General features: G+C 43.6%; 1 protein-coding gene across 2 annotated transcripts in view; it reads right to left on the bottom strand.

Annotated features, from left to right (window-relative positions):
• Positions 1–56: 56 nt before the first annotated feature.
• LOC112217431 (ezrin) overlaps positions 57–22,636 on the bottom strand; it is a 58,477-nt gene continuing 35,897 nt past the window's right edge. For both annotated transcript variants that reach the window (XM_024377715.2, XM_024377714.2), the window contains exons 4-15: positions 21,803–21,898; positions 18,740–18,862; positions 18,510–18,661; positions 17,999–18,082; positions 17,555–17,701; positions 10,703–10,799; positions 9,171–9,334; positions 8,041–8,171; positions 6,626–6,786; positions 2,731–2,823; positions 2,248–2,532; positions 57–1,976 (exon numbers count right to left, since the gene is read on the bottom strand). In XM_024377715.2, coding sequence (XP_024233483.1) covers positions 1,812–1,976; positions 2,248–2,532; positions 2,731–2,823; positions 6,626–6,786; positions 8,041–8,171; positions 9,171–9,334; positions 10,703–10,799; positions 17,555–17,701; positions 17,999–18,082; positions 18,510–18,661; positions 18,740–18,862; positions 21,803–21,898 — 1,698 coding nt within the window. In that variant the 3' untranslated portion in view covers positions 57–1,811. The remainder of the gene's footprint in view (positions 1,977–2,247; positions 2,533–2,730; positions 2,824–6,625; positions 6,787–8,040; positions 8,172–9,170; positions 9,335–10,702; positions 10,800–17,554; positions 17,702–17,998; positions 18,083–18,509; positions 18,662–18,739; positions 18,863–21,802; positions 21,899–22,636) is intronic.

Below are 22,636 nucleotides of genomic sequence, written 5' to 3'. Positions count from 1 at the left end.
GGAACATTTGCCTCAAGACAGGACAAAAATCAGAAAGTGAAATCACAGTACGAAGCTGTAATCATAATCTTTATTGCCAATATGTTGAACACCTCGTTATAAAATCCAGTTTAAATAAAAGGACTGCGGTAGCGTCATCGGTTACAAGGTCAGTAAAAACTAGTACACATCCAGAGAAAGGAGAGTCAATGGCGAGATGGGACTGAAGCCTCTAGTGGGGTTACAACCACCAGCATGTGCTGAACTGGTTGAAATGTCATAACTTAATTTCAACTAGTTTCTGGTTGTAATGACATTGTTTTAACCAGTTTTGGGTGATGTCATAACATACTGACTAAACATGTCATCCTCACTTAAAGAGTGACGTGATTGGGAACAAAGGGAAAAAAGGATCAACCTAAATGTTTTTGTAGAAGTACAGTGCTCCTGGAGAATATGCATCTATGCCTCGGAAATTCTGCTAGCTACCGTGAATTGCATGGCAAAAATCTAAAGGTCCTATAGGTACTCCTTATCCTGATTTGATGACATGCAACAGAATATTTAATTAAAGGCCCAGTGATTTCCCTGTGTTTTAAATATATATTTCCACAGAGGTTGGAATAATACTGCGAAAATGATAATACCCTTTTAGTGTAAAAGCAGTTTGAAAAGACCATCTGAAATTTCAGCCTATTTTGGTGGGATGGAGCTTTGGCCTTTCCATGGTGACATCACCATGCAGTAAATGAGTTAATAGACCAATAAGAAAGAGTTCCAAACCAAAAGCTGGTTTTCGGTCTCCACTCAGACCACTCCCAGACAGTCCTAGCAAAATTGTTGCTTGAGAAATTGATCTTTGAAGCTATTTTTGACCATATTAATTTAAAACAGTCAATTGAGACCCAGAAATAATTTGTTAGAGATTTTTAAAAAAGGTCCATTTAAGAAAAAAAAGTTATAATATACAAATAAATCTCTTTAATTTAATGATCTAAAAGAAAACTTTATGAAACAATTATTTTGGTCAATATAGAACCTTTGATACATATAAAATGTTCATGATCATTAGAATAGCAAAAATATACAAACCAAGATTAAATGATCCATATACCGTATAAATATTAAACTATTCATGATTTGCAAGCTACAGTATAACAATAAACATAAATGAAGTGTTCAAAATATAATGGAAAAACAGAACATAGTACACTTTTGTGAGAGTAAGAGGAAAAGTTTCATTATACTGTATTTTCCCCTTTCTGAGTGGTCCCTTTGAAAACAACATATCGCCCTTTTTCAACATTCCACAGCATTTCAGAAACATCAAAAGCGAGGGTTAAGTCCCACTACTCATCATCACACCTTTGGTTAAAAACAATGGTGATTGATTTGATCGCATCAAATTACATACAATCAAAACACAAAGAAGATTTGTTATGCTAAAAGGAAAGAAGATTTGGCACTAGTAAGTTCTCTTACAAGACTTTGAAAAGCCCCCCCTGCCTGACAGTTTATTAAAGAAGTTAGGGAGCTAAGGAGTAACTACTGTAGTAAAAGTGGCGATGCAGATGTGTGTCACTCACTCTTTATACTGCTCTTGTAGGTGTGATGAATTCACTAATGTAAGTCGCTCTGGATTAGGACGTCTGCTAAATGACTAAAATGTCAAATGTTTGTGCACTCACGTGCATGCGTGTCTGTCTCTGTGTCTGCATGTGTGTGTGTGTGTGTGTCTGCGTGTGCGTGTAGCAGTGGAGGGATTAGTTCAGACACTATTCAGAAAGGGTATGTGGCTGTGAGGCCCTCGTGGCCTAGGGAAAAGGGCCCTCTTATAAGGCCTCAAACTCGTCGATTCTCTGCTTGGTGTTGCCTGATCGGATCTGCCGCAGGGTCTTGTACTTGTCCCGGCCGGCGCGCACATTCTCTGTGTGGAGCAGGTCGTTCTGGGTATGCTTAGTGTCGTCACGCGCCTGGGCCAGCTCCGAGCTCAGGGCCTACAAGGAGGAATAAGTCAACAAGAAGTAAACAAGGGAGGAACAAACCAAGGAATACTTTAAGTCAACAAGAGGACAACAATTTAACTCAAGCTGTACTCAGAGTTAGAGGGGGAAGCTCACCCTGGGAATAGGGTGGGCCTAGGACAGCAGATACATATAGGTTGATGTGCTACTAGTAAAAAGACAATGATTTAATGAATGAATCAAATTGATCACTCAACCCATCCCTGCAAACTCACACAGCTCTTTGCGAACTCCTCTCTCTTACCATAAGCTGTTTCTGCACGCGCTCGTTCTTCTCGGCCTCAGTGAGACGCTCCTCCTCCAAGCGGTGGTCGTTGAAGCCCTCGTTCTGCAGGTCGGCGCTGTAGGTGCTGTTGTTCTCTTCACTGTCGTGGTCGTTCTGCTCCTCCGCCATAGTCATCACCTCGTGGTTGTCCACAAACATGGGCACCTCCACAAACATGGGGGGAGGGGGCGGCGGAGGGGGAGCCGTCATCACCATGTGCAGCTCCTCCTTGGTCTTCAGCAGGTCGTCCTGGGCCTCCTGAGCCTGCGGGAAGGGAGGGGGATGGTGGTCACAGAAGTTATTAATACAGAACACCCTAGGATGCCCCATATTACAATGCAACCTTCAATATTAATTGACTGTGTGTGTGTGTTTGCACATCCAATTGTGCGTGCTTATGGGTGCATACATAGGTGTGCATGCGTTTGTTCACGTGTGTGTGTGTGTGTGTGGGCGACTCACCCTGTGCTGCCATGTGTCGGCCTCTTCCTCCTTGCGTCTCTTGGCCTCCTCCAGCAGGGCGATCTTAGCCGTGTGCTCGGCCAGCTCCGCGGCCTGATAGAGAGAACAGAAGAGAGGAGAGGAGGGAGAGAGGAGAGGACTTAAACATCTGGGAGAGAGGAGGACGGAGGAGGAGGGCTACAGGCCACAGACAGTCAGGGTACAGTAGACAAAGGACTACAGGTCTGTGGGAGGGGTTGGAGAGAAAGAGGGGTGTAGGGGAGTGCGGAGGAGGACTACAAGTTTTAGTAAGGGCTAGACATTTGGAGTAAAAGGTGAATATTAGGACAGAGATGGATGGACACTGTGTGGGGAATATATAAGTCACAATCCAGAAGAGAGAAACTGAGAGTACTGTGGTGTAGTAGCGCGAATAGGCCAGTCTGTCTCAACATGTGCTGGGGCTAATAATCTGGTGATGAGGTATAATGATTTCAGTGTGGCCACCATCGTTTGATGCGATTGACTAGGACCCCCATTGGGCGACTCCAATGGCGACAGATAGTCTTACTAGGGACAGACAAGGAAAAAGACACTGCAGACAAGAGACTGAAATGTATATACATGTAAAAACATTAACATGTAGTGTGTGTGCATTATCAGTTACACATACGTCAGTACATACACACAACAAGTGGGTCAGATGGGAGGGAGGCGTTGTGCAGTGAGGTGTTGCTTTAATATTATTTTTTAAACCAGGTTTGCTGTTCACTTGCACTGTATAGGAAGGGAGTTCCATGAACTCATGGCTCTGTATAATACTGTACGTTTCCTTGAATTTGTTCTGGACCTGGGGACTGTGAAAAGACCCCTGGTGGCATAAGTGTGTGTGGTAGTGCTGTGTGTAAGTTGACTATGCAAACAATTTGGAATTTCCAACATAATGTTTCTAATAAAAACAAGAAGTGAAGCGGTCAGTCTTTCCTCAACTCTTAGGAACTGCGAGAACTTGCTTTATTCAACAGCCACACCATTCATTAGTAGATTCAGCTGAGGTCTAGAACTTACGGAATGATTTGTCCGAAATACAGTGTTCTTAGTTTTAGAGACATTCAGGTCCGGTTTATTACTGGCCACCCATTCCAAAACATACTGTAACTAAAAAAAAAGTAAAAACTGCTTGCTGATGTGTATATGGCTGAATCATCAGCATACATGGACACGCATGCTTTGTTTAATGCCAGTGGTAGGTCATTGGTAAAAACAAAAAACACTTTACATGTTTGACATTAGAGAAGCTTCCATTAAAGAAAACCCTCTGAGTTCTATTAGATAGATAGCTCTGAATCCACAAAATGTCAGAGGTTGAAAAACCACAAGTTCCAAACGCATAAGTTTTCAACAACAGGTTATGGTCAATAATATCAAACGCTGCACTGTAATCTAACAGTACAGCTCCCACAATCATCTTATTATTACATTGTTTTCAACCAATGATCAGTCATTTGTGTCAAAGCCGTACACATTGGGTGCACCAGAGTGGAGAGACCTACAGTTACGGTGAAATATATTGGCACCCTTACACGATTCAGAATTTCTTCTCAAATAAGTTGAAAATGAAAAAGGTTTGGTGTTTACATGTGTATTGTTTGATTTACAACTGCACAGGACCAAGAAACACAAAACCGAAACTTAAATTTAGATTCAAATGAATTTGGTTGGAGGCAGGTAATTCTCGTTTCCTGTGTAATTTCTCACCCATGGTGAGAAGGTGCCTACAGAGTAAAAATAGCCATTCAACGAGTTTTGAAAAGAGAAAACAGAACATCACACTCCATTGTGAAGTGCAACGGTGGCAATGTATATTATATACATTAGAGTACAGTGCTCAGTGTAGGGTTCAGCACTTCAGGACCTGGGGTAGAGCTTGACATCCATAAAAGTATGACATTAATTTTATTAATTTATTTATTAGAGAGATTTTATTTATTCTCATTTATTAGAGAGTGACACTGTCTGTAATCTTGGATCTCCATTCTCTACATGGATCTTGATGGGAGTTGGACAGAGCAGGGTGGTCACAGGACAGCTCTGTCTAAATAGCCTCCAAGGAGTTGAGGGGGCATCGTTCCAGGATGAATTCCCCCTTTGCACAGATCTAGGATCAGCTTCCACTCAATTCCTTTTTAAAAACAGTCATTTTCAAACAGAGTTCCACGATGACATGGGGAGCAAGAAAATACCCTCCCCTGGGCTAGAAACTCATTGATTTTGAAAATACCTTTTTTTAAACTTTTAATCCTAATCTGTGATGTCACAGAAGCATTTTTTTGTACCTTATCTTTTTAACGTCAAATCATAGAAACGTGCTGTTTTCACATATGTAGACACTAGTCTGGTGCTGCAGATGCGGTTGAAAAGTGGCGGAATTGCCCTTTAACCATTAGTGGGGGAAATTGTACTGATCCAAGATCAGCGTCTAGGGGCAACTTCATCCTACTCCAGACGGCCTCTGTCTGCAATTCACCAAAACGATGTCTGTGACTGACTGGTTTTCACCAGAGCCAAACAAGCAAGGGTTCTGAGTAACCATCTATTGTTTGCAGTGTGTGTGTGTGTGTGTGAAGTCTAGGGTTGTAAATACTGCACACACACAAAGCTCAGCACGAAGCACAACACACACAGTGTGGATGTTTGACCATAAAAAACCTCTGAAGTGTGCTCAGCTGTAAAATTGGTGGCTGGTTGAAAAAGGCCCAACACAGCTTCCATTGAAAACACTCAACAGGTTGCTAAGCTAGACTGGTGCTTAGTCACTGGAGCTTCCAGTGTACCTAATTAAAGCTGAGGAGGTTGAGAAAAACAGATGATAATGTTGCATTGTTCATACTAGTAGGGTCTATAGGGGTCATGACGATGCATTACATGTTTGAGGAAAGCCCTATTAGAGCAAATAAATCTGTGCTTCTACATATTCATTGTTTGCTCTTTGGAGGTTTAGGCCGTGTTTCTGTATAAGCACTTGGTGACATCTGCTGATGTAAAAAGGGCTTTATAAATACTTTTGATTGATTTAAATGTTGTATTTATTTAAACACTGTAGTCTACATTACTGTTTATTATCCATCCTGTTGCCTAGTCCCTTTATCCCTACCTATATGCACAAATCTACCTCAACTACCTCGTACCCCCACACATCGACTCAGCACCGGCACCCCGTGTATATAGCCAAGTTATCGTTACTCATCGTGTATTTATCTGGTGCATATCTGTTTATCATGACAAAGGGCTCTGTTATGGGGTTAATTCAGAGTGGCTGTTGCCTGATGAAGACCTGAGGGTGGAAACGTTGTCACCTGGGTGCATGAGCAGCAGTGTGCAGCGTTGTCCAACTTGCCCCTATAAAAACAGACTCAGTGTTCCACTGTCAATAGCCTAGTGAGAGCACACTGGTCTACAGGTTTACTGTCAGGCCTGTTATAGTGACCCTGTGGGTGGTCTGGTGCAGAGCAGGGTGGGCACAGTCTGGCATTATGGTATGCGGTCCAGTTATACGGTGGTGAAGGATATTATTACGGTGTCTTAAGGAGCAGTCTGGTTTTGTTCCCTCTTCAGTAGTGAACAGAGGTTATTTCAGCTCTACGCAGTGAGGTGTAGTTCAGAGTTGTATATGTTAAAGAAACGGTGCCTAGGCTTTAGCCCAGTGGGCTAACAGGCTTGCGGCGTGCAGGAGAAGACCCGAGTTCAAACTCTGGCCAGTCACATATAGATACACAAGTCTATTTCAGCATGTACAGTATAGTAGGGTTATAGTTGGGTTTCAATTGGCTGTGACATGGTAGTGTTAAAGGACAGCTTAGCAAGGTTATAAGGGGGTTGTGACATGTTCGTAACATGTTTGTTTGATGGTTCTCACCAGCTGCTCCTGGTTGTGCATCTGGTCCTGGGCGTGGCGGGCCAGCTCCTCCTTGGCCAGCAGGGCGGCCTGACGCTCAGCCTCCAGGCGGGCTGCCTCGTCCTCCGCCATCCTCCTCTCCACCTCCAGCTGCATGGCACGTTGCATCTGCTCCTGAAGGTCTGGAGAGACAGAGGTGGGATACACGTGCGTTGTGAGATTTTATATTCCTGCAACGTGTTACGCTATCTGGGGCAAGAAAGAAGACCTGGAAAGCAGGTCAGACAAAGAGAGCCTCAAAGAGATAACCGACAGGAATAGACAGATACACCTCTGAGACAGAGATATTTATAACCAAATATACATACAGTGTGAGGCACACAGATGCGCACTACATAGCTACACTGAGAAACATACAGAACAAGACAAACACTACAACCACGTGTAGCAAACATGAGTTTCCTAACAACTCTCTAGCATTACAAAGAGGGAATTGTAAACAGCTCCATGGATTACCAACTGACAGACCAGGGTTTTTTTAAATCTTACCCTACAAGGGCCTAAGTACTGCTGTTTCTGTTCTACGTGATCATGAATTGCACCCACTCGGTGTCCCAGGTCTAACACAGTTCCTGATTAGAGGGGTGAATGGGGGAAAAAAAAGCAGTTGTCCAGATTTGAATTTGAGGGTGATAGACTAGTGAAAACTCTGCCCTCCAAACCTCCAAATTACACCACATGTCCAGTACTGCAAACTGCTGTTAAAAAAAAGGACAAAGGACCGACCTCTGAAGCAGACCTTCAAAACGAAGTACGAAAGACTACAAACGTACGATTGCAAAACGCACTACTATCAAACCATCCGGCACTTACTGTAGTTACACGGCTGCTCTACTTCCATGGTATATTTGTAAAACCTTTCCACAGCTATATTCATGGAAATACTAATCCTGTGGGCCACGTAAATCCGAGAGACCGCACTATATGGTAAAGACAATGGCGATGAACACTGAATAGAGGGTTACAAACAAAGGTCGATGAGAAATGCCTTATCAGCCCGATTGCTGATATCTAACCCTGTAAAAACGGTACCGCCGGACTATCTAAGGTCCACAGTGACAAAGTCACAAAAAGCACAAGGCCACCAGTTTATTACCTCTGAATTGAAACAACCACAGTAGTAAAAACTGTTGAAATGCAAATTGTCGTCAACTGAGAGCCATTTTCTCAAAAATCGTTACTATTTTAGGCTCTTTTTTATGCAGCAAAAAATTATGCACGCACACCAACACACACACACACACACACACAAAGTTCTACAGGTACACACACTCCCTCCCCCGGTCTCTCTCATACCCACCTCTCCACATTCAATGTGCTCTGGGTGACCCTAGTGTCCTCCCAGTCAGACCCTATTTATTTTTCCCCAGTCCTACCTTTCTCTGCCCTCTTGGTCTTCTCCTCGAACTGGTAGAGCCTCATCATCAGCTCCTGCTTCTCTCTCTCCATCTGCTCCTTCTCTTTCTCGATGGCCTCCCTCTTCTTCTTCTCGTTCTCCAGCTGGGCCCTGCAGATAAGGGAGGCCCAGTGTGAGACACAAAGAAGGGATGACGTGTGCTGGCTAATTAAACTATTAAACTGGCCCCTCTCGGAGTGTGTGAGGGCACACACACTGATTTTAAGCACATTGAGTAGACACACACACACACACACACACACACACACACAATCACATGCACACGCACGCCCACACACAAAAGCAAGCAAACACATTTCGGGGGCACAGTGTAGCAGACAAACTGTCATTCTACACATACCCTTTGTAGTTTGTACTGTGATTTTAAATAAGGTGGTTCACTTTCATTATACAGTGCAGCCTGTATACCTCTAGTGTACACATGTACATTACATTGTAATGGGTAACAATCTAGACCAAAAACACAATGAACACTCTCCAATAGATAATCCCCCTTTCCCTTGTATTGTGTGGGGTTGGCAGTGTAGGGAAAGTCCTACAGGCGATTGGTATGTGACAGACTTCGGCCATGTACTGCGTCATGAATGGCTGTTACATCATGTTGTTGGAACAGCTGTGCAGAGGCGATACTGTCCAGATAACACTAGCCAGCTCCCATAACCTTGTCTCAACGTTGCTTCACTCACAGAATGAGGTCATGCTATTGAATCATCAGCGCTACGCTGGATTTTATCTACTTACACTAGTGACCTAGCGCTGCTGTACTTCAAGTACCTGTGAGGCCTACAAAAGGTGCTGAGCATGTCTTGCTGTATTGAAGAGCATGCTAAGCTTTGGCGCTTTGGGAATTCTAGGATATGAATAACGGCATATATTTGCTACTCCGGACAACTCTTATAATAACATCTGCTAACCTTGCGTATGTGACCAATAAAATTTGATTTGATACAATAGATCTGTGAGTGAGTGGGAACCCTTTGTGAGTGATATTCTGAATCTGATTAGGTGTTTGGGTAGGGATGGAGCAAAAGCATGCACATCCAGTTGTTCTCCAGGGGTGTTGACCATCCCTATTCTAAACTCAAACACCTCTCCAACTGTTTCTGGTGTTTGTCCTCGCGGGCCTGGGCCTTCATCTGCTGCACCTCGATGGTGTCGGGCTTGCGGCGGCGCATGTACAGCTCGTGGTTGCCCATGCACAGCTGCAGGATGCGCTTGTTGATGCGCAGGCGAGGGGCGTAGAACACAAAGTCCTGAGAGAAGGAGAGCGAAAAAGAGAGAGGGAGGATGAGAGATTGAGAGTGGGCGAGAGAGACCATGAGACAGAGGACCATGAGACGGGGCAGAAATAAAAAGGTGGTGGGGAGATTTGTTAGAGAGAGAGGTGTGAAATAGGGCAATGTGGGGAAAAAGAGGAGGAGGGTGGAGCAAAGAACAACTCAGGTCAGACAAAACAGTTTTGCAGACAGCATTGTCTTCTGCGCTAGTCTTACACTCTGCATGACAACGCACACAGCGACCATTTGCTATGGATGGAAAGTGGAAACGGCAGCTGAAGGAAGCAGTAGGAATGACTTAACCTTTCAGTTGAAGGAGACACTGCCCATATGCGCTTACCAACCAGTTAGCCTGACCACATAGACATGCATGCTCACACACACAAATACTGGCTTGAGCAGAAGAGATGAGGTCTGTTGAGCGTAGAGGCTTGATGAACATTAGAAGAGCACTCAGTGTCTTTGTGCATGCGTGTGCGCATGTGTGCCCTTGCCGACTTTTGTGTGTCTGTGTTTCTCCCTATGTGTGCAAGCAGGGGCTGGAGCCAGGGTTCTGTTGACAATGCGAGATGGGATTGAGGAAAGCCCCAAGGAGACAGAGCAGGAGAGGAGAGAGGATGCAAGCAGGCAGAGCTGGGAACATGGGAGGTGAGGTAGTCAGCACACACACACACACACACACACACTAACTTTACCTACAGTAAATACAAAGTAAAACATCTCCCTGTACCTGTAGCATCTCCCTGTAGCATTGGACACAGGGCTCCATGACGCAGGATCACAATAACACTGTTTTGATGATCGATACTATTCACCAAATCACACACCACATTTAACATCACAATGAAAACAATCTGAAAGCATTAGCAAACAGCTGCAGCAGATGTCACGATGGACCAATATAAAACCCAGTTATCCTGTATAGCAACTGCTATGGTCGTTTGTTTTTCATAACACCGATCATAGAAGTTGGCGAAACAGCACAAATAGACCTGGGACCAGGATAACTGGGTTTTATATTGGTCCATCGTGACATCTGCTGCAGCTGTTTGCTAATGCTTTCAGATTGTTTTCATTGTGATGTGTGATTTGGTGAATAGTATCGATCATCAAAACAGTGTTATTGTGATCCTGCGTCATGGAGACCTGTGTCCGATGCTTGATTCACAGTTTGGGCTGACCCAAACTGTAATGTGTTGGCATGGATATTTTCTTTTCACATCGTCCTTTCCAGCAGCGTTCCAGAAACTATACTGGATGCGTAACCAGGCTAGCCAGGTACAGTTGGACTTAGCCTGGCATGGCCTTATTTGTGTGAATCTATAGCGTTTAGGCCTAACTCACCGGGGCCTTCTTGTCAATGGGCTTGATGATGAACTTCTTGTCGTTGAAGGAGATGTTTCTGATCTCACTCCAGGGGAAGCCAATCTTTGGGGTCAGTCTGATGGGAGAAATGAGGCAAACCAGTGTTCGTATTGTACATGTTTTTACATGGCTTAATAGTGGACATTACAGTTAATTTTCTGTAGATTTATTACCGATTATATCCCAAATCAAAATCCAGGATATTGGTAGCCAAATATTTGAATTGAAACCAACCAAAGCCACATGATTTTAATGTTAGTGGGAAACACTGGGGCCGTCTCAAATGGCACCATATTCCTTATAGGCTATGCAATATATAGGGAAAATATTGCCATTTGGGACACAGCATGGGATCTGTTGTAGGAAACAAGTTCAAATAGGATAGGATTCATTCCATGTAAATGTCTGAGGCAGGCCTGTGTGTACCACTGCATTGTACATGTTGGCCTCTGTATCAATAGGGCTAGGTGTGAGGAATTTCGGGCGGGGCTCGTCCATTGTGTGCCGGAGAAAGAAACATTGGCTGGTTCTTTACTCGGTCCCGTGTGGCTGAGTTGGTAGAGAATGGTGCTTGCAATGCCAGAATTGTGGGTTCGATTCCCACGGGGGACCAGTATGAAAATGTATACCCTCACTACTTACTGTAAGTCACCCTGGATAATAGCATCTGATAAATATAAAATGCCCACACAGACCTGGGACCAGAGAGGATATTGTCTGAACCGTCTTACACACTGGAAACCCTGCTGCTGCCTGAATTGGTATTTCAATCAATTACAGACCCGTGCTGACATACACATGAGGAATCTACAAAGGAATGTAAAGGACTCTTATTTAGAGTCATCTCCAAACGAAGGGTTAGGTGCTGTATAAGGTAACATCTCCCAATTACTTATCCAGAGGTGTGTTTCATAGAATAATTATGATTTTACCAGTCAAATTGCTACGGTCAAAGGCTCTAAGACCATTCTAGAGATTTTACTTACAGGTGAAGTTGGAAGTTTACATACACTACGGTTGGAGTCATTCAAACTAGTTTTTCAACCAATCAACACATTTGTTAACAAACTATTGTTTTGGAAAGTCGGTTAGGACATCTACTTTGTGCATGACACAAGTAATTCTTCCAACAATTGTTGAGACAGATAATTTCATAATTCACTGTATCACAATTCCAGTGGGTCAGAAGTTTACACTAAGTTGACTGTGCCTTTAATCTGCTTGGAAAATTCCAGAAAATAATGTCATGACTTTAGAAGCTTCTGATAGGCTGATTGACATAATTTGAGTCAAATGGAGGTGTACCTGTGGATGTATTTCAAAGCCTACCTTCAAACTCAGTGCCTCTTTGCTTGACATCATGGGAAAATCAAAAGAAATCAGCCAACATCTCAGAAAAAAATGTTTAGACCTCCACAAGTCTGGTTCATCCTTGGGAGCAATTTCCAAACGCCTGAAGGTACGACGTTAATCTGTACAAACAATAGTGGCAAGTATAAACACTGTGGGACCATGCAGCCGTCATACAGCTCAGGAAGGAGACGTGTTCTGTCTCCTAGAGATGAACGTATATTGGTGCAAAAAGTGCAAATCAATCCCAGAACAGCAGCAAAGGACCTTGTGAAGATGCTGGAGGAAACAGCTACAAAAGTATCTATATCCACATAACCTGAAAGGCCTCTCTGCAAGGAAGAAGCCACTGCTCCAAAACCGCCATAAAAAAGCCAGACTACAGTTTGCAACTGCACATGGGGACAAAGATCGTACTTTTTGGAGAAATGTCCTCTGGTCTGATGGAACAAAAATAGAACTGTTTGGCCAAAATGACCATCGCTATGTTTGGAGGAAAAAGGGGGAGGCTTGCAAGCCGAAGAACACCATCCCAACCGTGAAGCACAGGGTGGCAGCATCATGTTGTGGGGGTGCTTTGCTGCAGGAAGGACTGGTGCACTTCACAAAACAGATCAGGAATGAAAATGTGGATATATTGAAGCAACATCTCAAGACGTCAGGAAGTTAAAGCTTGGTCGCAAATGGGTCTTCCAAATGGACATTGACCCCGAGCATACTTACAAAGTTGTGGCAAAATGGCTTAAGGACAACAAAGTCAAGGTATTGGAGTGGCCATCACAAAGCCCTGACCTCAATCCTGTAGAACATTTGTGGGCAGAACTGAAAAGGCGTGTGATCAGACAAACCTGACTCAGTTACACCAGCTCTGTCAGGAGGAATGGGCCAAAATTCACCCAACAAATTCTGGGAAGCTTGTGGAAGGCTACCCAAAACGTTTGACCCAAGTTTAAATTGTTTAAGACAATGCTACCAAATACTAATTGAGTGCATGTAAACTTCTGACCCACTGGGAATGTGATGAAAGAAATAAAAGCTGAAATAAATCACTATTATTCTGACATTTCACATTCTTAAAATGAAGTGGTGATCCTAACTGACTAAAGACAGGGAATTTTTACTAGGATAAAATGTCAGGAATTGTGAAAAACTGAGTTTAAATGTATTTGGCTAAGGTGTATGTAAACTTCCGACTGCAACTGTACATGGTGTGTTCTGGGTTATGTAGAATCTCATAGAGATGTCAACATGTATTTGGATGGATTTATTCAGCAATCAGTGACAATATACACATCAAACGCCCTCCTTTCTGGTATAGGGTCAAAATGGAACCCTGTCCGGAAAGCTAGCTATATGTCTTATACTGAATGGGGGTGTGTGCGTTTGCTTGACAAATGGCCTAAGGAGTAAAACATTGGCATGATGGCCATATCTGACATAAAAAGGAGCAATGGTGTGCTAGTGTATGCGTCTCAGCAGGGTCCAAGGAGTCTACACTATGCATTCTGTGTCTCAGAGGCCTTGGCAGTAGTAGTGCTATGTATTGTCTGTAGCCTGCCGCCTTCATTGAGGGGCATGTACTCTAGGTCAGCCTGGCATTCTTAAGTCCCGCACAGCTTGAAAAACCAGTAGGTGTCACCATGGTTACAGCAGAGTGCACTGCAGCAGAGAGGCATGTCTGTTGCCGAGCCCCAGAGTGCACAAACACAAACACACCCACATATTCAAGGACATTCGGAGCCTTACAACAGACACATAGCCCTCTGTTTGTGTCTCTCTCGTCCCATTTTCTACTTGATTCACCAGATTTACAGGTATCAGACTACACTACACTCAGGTAAAATAAGAGTGTTAGATTCACTTTAAATCCATTCTATGGAACAATTGTAGTCGTAAATAAACATTCAAACATCTAACCATTTGTGCTGTGTGTGGATTCAGAGCTAATCATTTGGACACAAACCACAATAATATGGGTAGAGTGTAAGACTGCGGGAAATCCCAAAAGACACACTCAAGTTAGAGTTAAAGCACTACCAAATGTTGGCCAGACAGAGTCCTCTGGGGGCTGCTGAGTCGATACATTTTCTCATTAACCGCCCAAGGAGCCGTATTCACACTGCTTTGAATAGACTTTTGGCATAGAGAGTTCAAACAGTGCATGGAGCTCTAAGGGAGCAGCGACCGTTGTCAACAACACAACCCAGCAATAGGTTAGTGCACTGCACTCAAAACACTAATTTGGCACGTCTGCCAGACATTGGTTCAAATAGTATTTCATTATCTATTTTGCTGTGCTTAATTGAGTTTGTCTGGCCCGATGGAGCCAATGGAGTAGTCCCAAAAGTGTCAACTGCAAACCCAGCCCATCTTGAAAGGAAACAACTATTTGAACCCGGGTCTGATGTCACTGTAAAGTCCATGGAGAACAAGAGCACCTCCTCCCAGCTGCCCACTGCACTGAGGCTATGTAACACGGTCACCACCGATAAATCCATGATAATCGAAAACTTCAACAAGCATTTCTCAATGTCTGGCCATGCCTTCCTCCTGGCTACTCCAACCTCGGCCAACAGCCCCACCCCCCGCAGCTACTCGCCCAAACCTCCCCAGCTTCTCCTTTACCCAAATCCAGATAGCAGATGTTCTGAAAGAGCTGCAAAACCTGGACCCGTCCAAATCAGCTGGGCTTGACAATCTGGACCCTCTATTTCTGAAACTATCCGCCGCCATTGTCGCAAAACCCTATTACCAGCCTGCTCAATCTCTTTCATATCGTCTGAGATCCCCGCTGCCGCTGCCGCGGTCATCCCCCTCTTCAAAGGGGGAGACACCCTGGACCCAAACTGTTACAGGCCTATATCCATCCTGCCCTGATTATCTAAGATCTTCGAAAGCCAAGTCAACAAACAGATCACTGACCATCTCGAATCCCACCGTACCTTCTCCGCTGTGCAATCTGGTTTCCGAGCCGGTCACGGGTGCACCTCAGCCACGCTAAAGGTACTAAACGATATCATAACCGCCATCGATAAAAGACAGTACTGTGCAGCCATCTTCATCGACCTGGCCAAGGCTTGACTGTCAATCAACATATTCTTATCGGCAGACTCAGTAGCCTCGGTTTTTCGAATGACTGCCTTGCCTGGTTCTCCAACTACTTTGCAGACAGAGTTCAGTGTGTCAAATCGGAGGGCATGTTGTCCGGTCCTCTGGCAGTCTCTATGGGGGTGCCACAGGGTTCAATTCTTGGGCCGACTCTTTTCTCTGTATATATCAATGATGTTGCTCTTGCTGCGGGCGATTCCCTGATCCACCTCTACGCAGACGACACCATTCTGTATACTTCTGGCCCTTCCTTGGACACTGTGCTATCTAACCTCCAAACGTGCTTCAATGCCATACAACACTCCTTCCGTGGCCTCCAACTGCTCTTAAACGCTAGTAAAACCAAATGCATGCTTTTCAACCGTTCGCAGCCTGCACCCGCACGCCCGACTAGCATCACCACCCTGGATGGTTCCGACCTAGAATATGTGGACATCTATAAGTACCTACGTGCCTGGCTAGACTGTAAATTCTCCTTCCAGACTCATATCAAACATCTCCAATCCAAAATCAAATCTAGAATCGGCTTTCTATTTCGCAACAAAGCCTCCTTCACTCACGCCGCCAAACTTACCCTAATAAAACTGATATCTACAAAATGGCTTCCAATACTCTACTCAACAAACTGGACGCAGTTTATCACAGTTATCACAGTGCCATCCGCTTTGTTACTAGGGCACCTTATACCACCCACCACTGAGACCTGTATGCTCTAGTCGGCTGGCCCTCACTACATATTGGTCGCCAGGTCATCTACAAGTCCATGCTAGGTAAAGCTCCGCCTTATCTCAGTTCACTGGTCACGATGGCAACACCCACCTGTAGCACGCGCTCCAGCAGGTGCATCTCACTGATCATCCCTAAAGCCAACACCTCATTTGGCCGCCTTTCCTTCCAGTTCTCTGCTGCCCGTGACTGGAACGAATTGCAAAAATTGCTGAAGTTGGAGACTTTTATCTCCCTCACCAACTTTAAACATCTGCTATCTGAGCAGCTAACTGATCGCTGCAGCTGTACATAGTCCATCGGTAAATAGCCCACCCAATTTACCTACCTCATCCCCATACGTTTTTTTATTTATTTACTTTTCTGCTCTTTGCACACCAGTATCTCTACCTGCACATTTGATTATTTATCACTCGTGTTAATCTGCTAAATTGTAATTATTCGCCTACCTCCTCATGCCTTTTGCACACAATGTATATACTCTGTTTTTTTAAATGTATATATTTTTTTCTACTGTGTTATTGACTTGTTTATTGTTTACTCCATGTGTAACTCTGTGTTGCTGTCTGTTCACACTGTGCTATGCTCTATCTTGGCCAGGATGCAGTTGTAAATGAGAACTTGTTCTCAACTAGCCTACCTGGTTAAATAAAGGTGAAATTAAAAAAATAAAAACTCAGCCAGTGGGTCAGTGACTGCAGGGCTATCGACGGGAGGGAACACTTATAGGGAACACTTATATTACGTCATAATCTATTTTTAACCCAGTAATTTAACTGACCGGGAACAAGTATTTACCCAATAATTATGCAGTTACCGCTTGTATCGCGTGATCTGATCAAATCTGTATCTTTATTTTGAGCTTTAGCAAATTATTTGTTGGAGCGCAGACTGGCATAACAACCTTGGGTACGACGGACCAGTACAAGCTCATCAAAAGGAGAGACAGTTGAAAGGAAAAACGTTGTGGTAAGAACATTCTTCGTTGGTAACTAAAGACGTGGGTTAACCTGGAATGAAGCTACAATGGAATGAAGCTACAATGTATGAAACAGAACTGTAGCGAAGGCCGGAAAACAACCCGGTATCGTTTTCAAGCAGAACAAGAATGGGTAGATAGACTACATGACTTTAAACCTGGGCTCAAATAGTATTTTAAATATTTCAAATACTTGAGCTGTGTTTGATTGAGCTTGCCTGGCTCAATGGAAGGTCATGGATAAGTGTCAGTGGCAGCAGCAATCAAATTCTATTTGAACACAGTTTTGCGTGACTTGACCCTCTAGTGCAGTCTCAATCCTCATCCTGGACACCCAAAGGGATGCATTTTTGTTTTTGCCCCAGCACTAACACACTTGATTCAAGTAATCAACTCATCATCAAACCTTTGCTTATTTGAATAAGTGTGTTAGTGCTTAAGAAAAAACTAAAATGCCCTTTGGGTCCCCGGGACCAGGATTGAGAAACACTGCAGTAGTGGTCAGTTCAGTGAGGAAACCTGTCTGGTGTCCAGTAGGGAGAAAATGTTTTGAAACAGACAAACAGGGAGGGACTGTGTGGACTTGTCCAATAAGAAACACTCATTTAAAATTGTTATTTGCACTACAGTGTGACCTACTGAACACAACCCTGAAGGCTATTTCTTACTTGTCTTCCTTCTCGTAGATGTTGAGTCCAAGGGCGTCCACACCCAGCCAAAGCTCGGTTCCCTTCTTGTTTTTGATGTCAAAGTAGTTGACGCCGTACATCTCCAGGTCCTGGGCGATCTTCAGGTACTCCAGCATGGCATCCTCTCTGCAGGATCAGACATGGAGAAATAAAGGAATGGTTTGGGATTAGATATTTTTTTATTATTGTGTCCTTGTGTAAGGTACTGTGTGTGGTGTGTTGTATTATTCTATTGCATGTTTGTGTATGAATGAACCCAGGAAGATAAGACCTGATCAACTAATCTGATCATCTTCATAAATGAATATAAATAAAAACTAAAATGATTGCTATCTGAGGTAGAGCAGATCAGGGGAACCTGTTTTATTATGACAGGGACACCAACATACAGACTCAAACAAACCAACACAGAGAGGAACTCACTTGAGCATTCCACGGTGTTCCTCGTGCCACACCTGGATCCTCTCCTCCCACTGCTCCCTGGACAACTTGTGCTGCTCCAGAACACTGGGAGAGGGAGAGAGTGAGGGAGGGCAGAAAGGAAGAACAATAGAGGAGGAATAGAAGGGGCAAACAGAGGAGCTACAATGAAGAAAAAGTACTCATGTTATGATCAATATTGGATTTGTCATGGCATGGATTTCTTCTGGTCTATCCAAACACAAAACGTGATCCTGTTCCTGTCAATCACAGCAATACTGTAAGCTATTGTCTGATGTCTGGACTCCTGGCTAAGTTCCAATGTCTATACTAGCATACCACTTAGAATGCATGGCCCCAATACATTGCTGCATATGAAGAAGGAAGAGTGCTTCATGCTAGTGTAGCTATTAGAAAAAAGCTCTTGGTTGTTTCCTAAATGGCACCATATTCCCTATGTAGTGCACTACTTTTGACCAGGGCCCATAGGGACTGGTAGTGGACCGGCGCTTACCGCTGGGGCAGCAGGCGGTCTGAGGTGAGGTAGCCGGGCCGGTGGAGGTCCCGGGTGAAGTCTCCGAACTTGGCCTGGACGGAGTAGGAGGCCAGCAGCACGGCGGTCTCTGGGGGGCAGTAGACCTCGTCGCTCAGGATGCCCTCCTTCACCTGGACACACAAAAAAACCTACATGTGTAGGTGTGTGCGTTTGTGTGTGTGTGTGTGCAATGTGCACGTGTGTGTTACCTGCAGGAAAAACAACTTCTGGGTGATGTCCTGGATCAGCTCCTCAGAAACGTCCTCGGGGAAGAACTTGGCGCGGAACTTGAACTGCAGCGGGTTCTCCTTCTTCACATCCTGGGACGACACCTGGGTTGGAGAGAGAGGATTCATTCATTCAAAATAGCACATGTGAAGTGTTCCAAAAACAAGTTTTCCATTATTTTAGTGAAATAGGGTGCCACTTGGGCTACCAGTTGCATGAGTAGGAATGGATGATTGGATAAACATTATTGTACCCGTAGAGTTAAATTGTCTTGGATGCACAGTGCTGCATGAAAAAAAATGTGCCGTCATATTCCTCTATAAAAGAGGATATATAAAATACATGGGCTGACAAAAGTATTTACAGACTTTGGCTTCTTCCTCTGTGTTCGCTCCAAAACAGGAACCAAAATGTCTTGAGGCGAATGGGAAGCAAATGTGGCGGGGGAATGAGTGCTGAAAGAGCTACTGTATAGTAGAGCTGCGCAGAGTCAGCACACGGCTAGCTCACTGCACTCCAACTGGCCTCTCTCACTCCCTTATTTATAGGTATGGACCACTGGGTTGTCAGTACATTGTAATATTCTACTTCAAACGTTCTAGTGGAACCACAACCGGCCTAAAACCTTTCGCTGAAAACTAAGTTACTATACTACCCTTATGTCACTAAGTACACTCATGCTAATAGTCTAGCTCCTCACATTGTTAATACTGCAAGAAGAAGCAGTTTATTAGCCATGCAATATAAACCAGCCCAACCCAAATACTGCAGGTAAGGAAGTTGGTGGGTTTATGTGACCTCCATGACGTGATAACCACAGCCATTATATACAGTACATACCTGTACGTGTCTACAGTCATGGCCAAAAGTTGAGAATGATACAAATATTAATTTTCAAAGTCTGCTGCCTCAGTTTGTATGATGGCAATTTGCATATACTCCAGAATGTTATGAAGAGTGATCAGATGAATTTGCCATGCAAATGAACTGAATCCCCCAAAAACATTTCCACTGCATTTCAGCCCTGCCAAAGCAATGATGGACCAGCTGACATGTCAGTGATTCTCTCGTTAACACAGGTGTGTGTGTTGATGAGGACAAGGCTAGAGATCACTCTGTCATGTTGATTGAGTTTGAATTACAGACTGGAAGCTTGAAAAGGAGGGTGGTGCTTGGAATCATTGTTCTTCCTCTGTCAACCATGGTTACCTGCAAGGAAACACATGCCATCATTGCTTTGCACAAAAAGGGCTTCACAGGGAAGGATATTGCTGCCAGTAAGATTGTACCCAAATCAACCATTTATCAGATCATCAAGAACTTCAAGGAGAGCGGTTCAATTGTTGTGAAGAAGGCTTCAGGGCACCCAAGAAAGCCCTGCAAGCGCCAGGACCGTCTCCTAAAGTTGATTCAGCTGCAGGATCGGGGCACCACCAGTACAGAGCTTGCTCGGGAATGGCAGCAGGCAGGTGTGAGTGCATCTGCACACACAGTGAGGCGAAGACTTTTGGAGGATGGCCTGGTATCAAGAAGGGCAGAAAAGAAGACCCTTCTCTCCAGGAAAAACATCAGGGACAGACTGATTTTCTGCAAAAAGTACATGGATTGGACTGGTGAGGAATGGGGTAAAGCCATTTTCTCTGATGAATCCCCTTTCCGATTGTTTGGGTCATCCGGAAAAAAGCTTGTCCAGAGAAGACAAGGTGAGCGCCATCAGTCCTGTGTCGTGCCAAAAGTAAAGCATCTTGAGACCATTCATGTGTGGGGTTGCTTCTCAGCCAAGGGAGGGGGCTCACTCACAATTTTGCCTAAGAACACAGCCATGAATAAAGAATGGTACCAACACATCCTCCGAGAGGAACTTCTCCCAACCATCCAGGAACAGTTTGGTGAAGATCAATGCCTTTTCCAGCATGATGGAGCACCTTGCCATAAGGCAAAATTGGCACGGGGAACAAAACATCGATATTTTGAGTCCATGGCCAGGAAACTCCCCAGACCTTAATCACATTGAGAACTTGTGTCAATCCTCAAGAGGCGGGTGGAAAAACCTACAAATTGACAAACTCAAAGCATTGATTATGCAAGAATGGGCTGCCATCAGTCTGGATGTGGCCCAGAAGTTAATTGACAGCATGCCAGGGAGGATTGCAGAGGTCTTGGAAAAAGAAGGGTCAACACTGCAAACATTGACTCTCTGCATCAACTTCATGTAATTATCAATAAAAGCCTTTGACGCTTATGAAATGCTTCTAATTATACTTCAGTATTCCATAGTAACATCTGACAAAAATATTTAAAAGACACTGAGGCAGCAGACTTTGTGAAAATGAATATTTGTGTCATTCTCAAAACTTTTGGCCACGACTGTATTTACAGCTCGGGTGAGAACCATTGACACATTTGGAAATTCTGCAAATCAAAACAGGAACATCTCCATTCCACGGACACAGGTGGTTGTGCTTTAACTATACTGTTGATACATACTGCAAAGGGTACACAGCACTCGCTCCTAGTAGTATCTTATCTAGTGGTTCACTGAGAGTTCACACTACTAGCTGATTACGAAATCCTCAGGGGACTGGATTTGGTTGTGTCCCAAATGGCACCCTATTCCCCATTTAGTGCACTACGTTTCACCAGAGCGCCTTGGAGCTCATCGTTTTTTGGGGGGGATTGTATTGCATCATATGTTTGTGTATGAATGAACCCAGGACAATTAACAAAAAAAAGGGACTGAAATGAAGGGAGATTAACAATTAGCCACTGGTCTGCACAGGAAGTAGGAGTGAGAGAGGGTGCCCAAAATGCAGTGAGTGAGTGGCTACTAATTGACTGAGTGAGTGGTAGGCAAATATAGTGGAGTGATTTGACCTGCCTCTCTAAAGAATGTATGGCCCATTTGATTTTGTTTACTGTAGAATGGTATTGCAAAAAAAAAAAAAATTATGCGATTTAAGAATTAATACAGTGGGAAAAGGTTTGAGAATTCCTGAGCAGATAAACAAATATTTGTTAAAAAGGTACCATTAGATTAACCTTACCTTTTTGTCAAGCTTCAGCCAGGTGAGGTATCCTTTGCCGTCCATATACTGAAGGCCAAAGTACCAGACTTCCCTCAAGCCAATGGTCTTTACCACCTGTGGACGGCAAAGAATGTACAAAAAAGTAAATCAACTGTCAGAAAAACTGACAACAAGCCACAAATTTTATATATATGTGGTACATCACAGGGGCAGAATCATTGAAATGTGTGAATTTAAAATCGTGTATCAATGTCAATGAAAGTTTGTGAAAAATGTATTTACGTGCGCAGCATCAAGTTAGGATTCTGGCCTAAATGAATTAATACAATAAGTGCCTTTAGAAAGTATTCATACCCCTTGACTTATTACACGTTGTGTTACAGCCTGAATTCAAAACGGATTAAATGTTTGTCACCCATTTACACACACATCCCATAATGACAAAGTGAAAACATGTTTTTTGAAATGTTTGCAAATGTATTGAAAATTAAATATAGAAATTTCATTTACATACAGTACCAGTCAAAAGTTGACACCTACTCATTACAGGGTTTTTCATTATTTTAACTATTTTTTATAATGTTGAATAATAGAACAACAAAACTATGAAATAACACACGGAATCATGTAGTAACCAAAAAAGTGTTAAACAAATCTAAATATATTTTAGATTTGAGATTCTTCAAAGTAGCTGCCTTGATGACAGCTTTGCACATTCTTGGCATTCTCGAAACCAGCTTCATGAGGTAGTCACCTGGAACACATTTCAAGCAACAGGTGTGCCTTGTTAAATTAATTTGTGGAATTTCTTTCCTTCTTAATGCATTTGAGCCAATCAGTTGTGGTGTGACA

The sequence above is a fragment of the Oncorhynchus tshawytscha genome, linkage group LG18, assembly GCF_018296145.1.
Source record: "Oncorhynchus tshawytscha isolate Ot180627B linkage group LG18, Otsh_v2.0, whole genome shotgun sequence".
NCBI classification, from domain to species: Eukaryota; Metazoa; Chordata; class Actinopteri; order Salmoniformes; family Salmonidae; genus Oncorhynchus; species Oncorhynchus tshawytscha.
The sequence above is the reverse complement of the archived record's forward strand: the minus strand, read 5'-3'. Positions and strand labels throughout refer to the sequence as shown.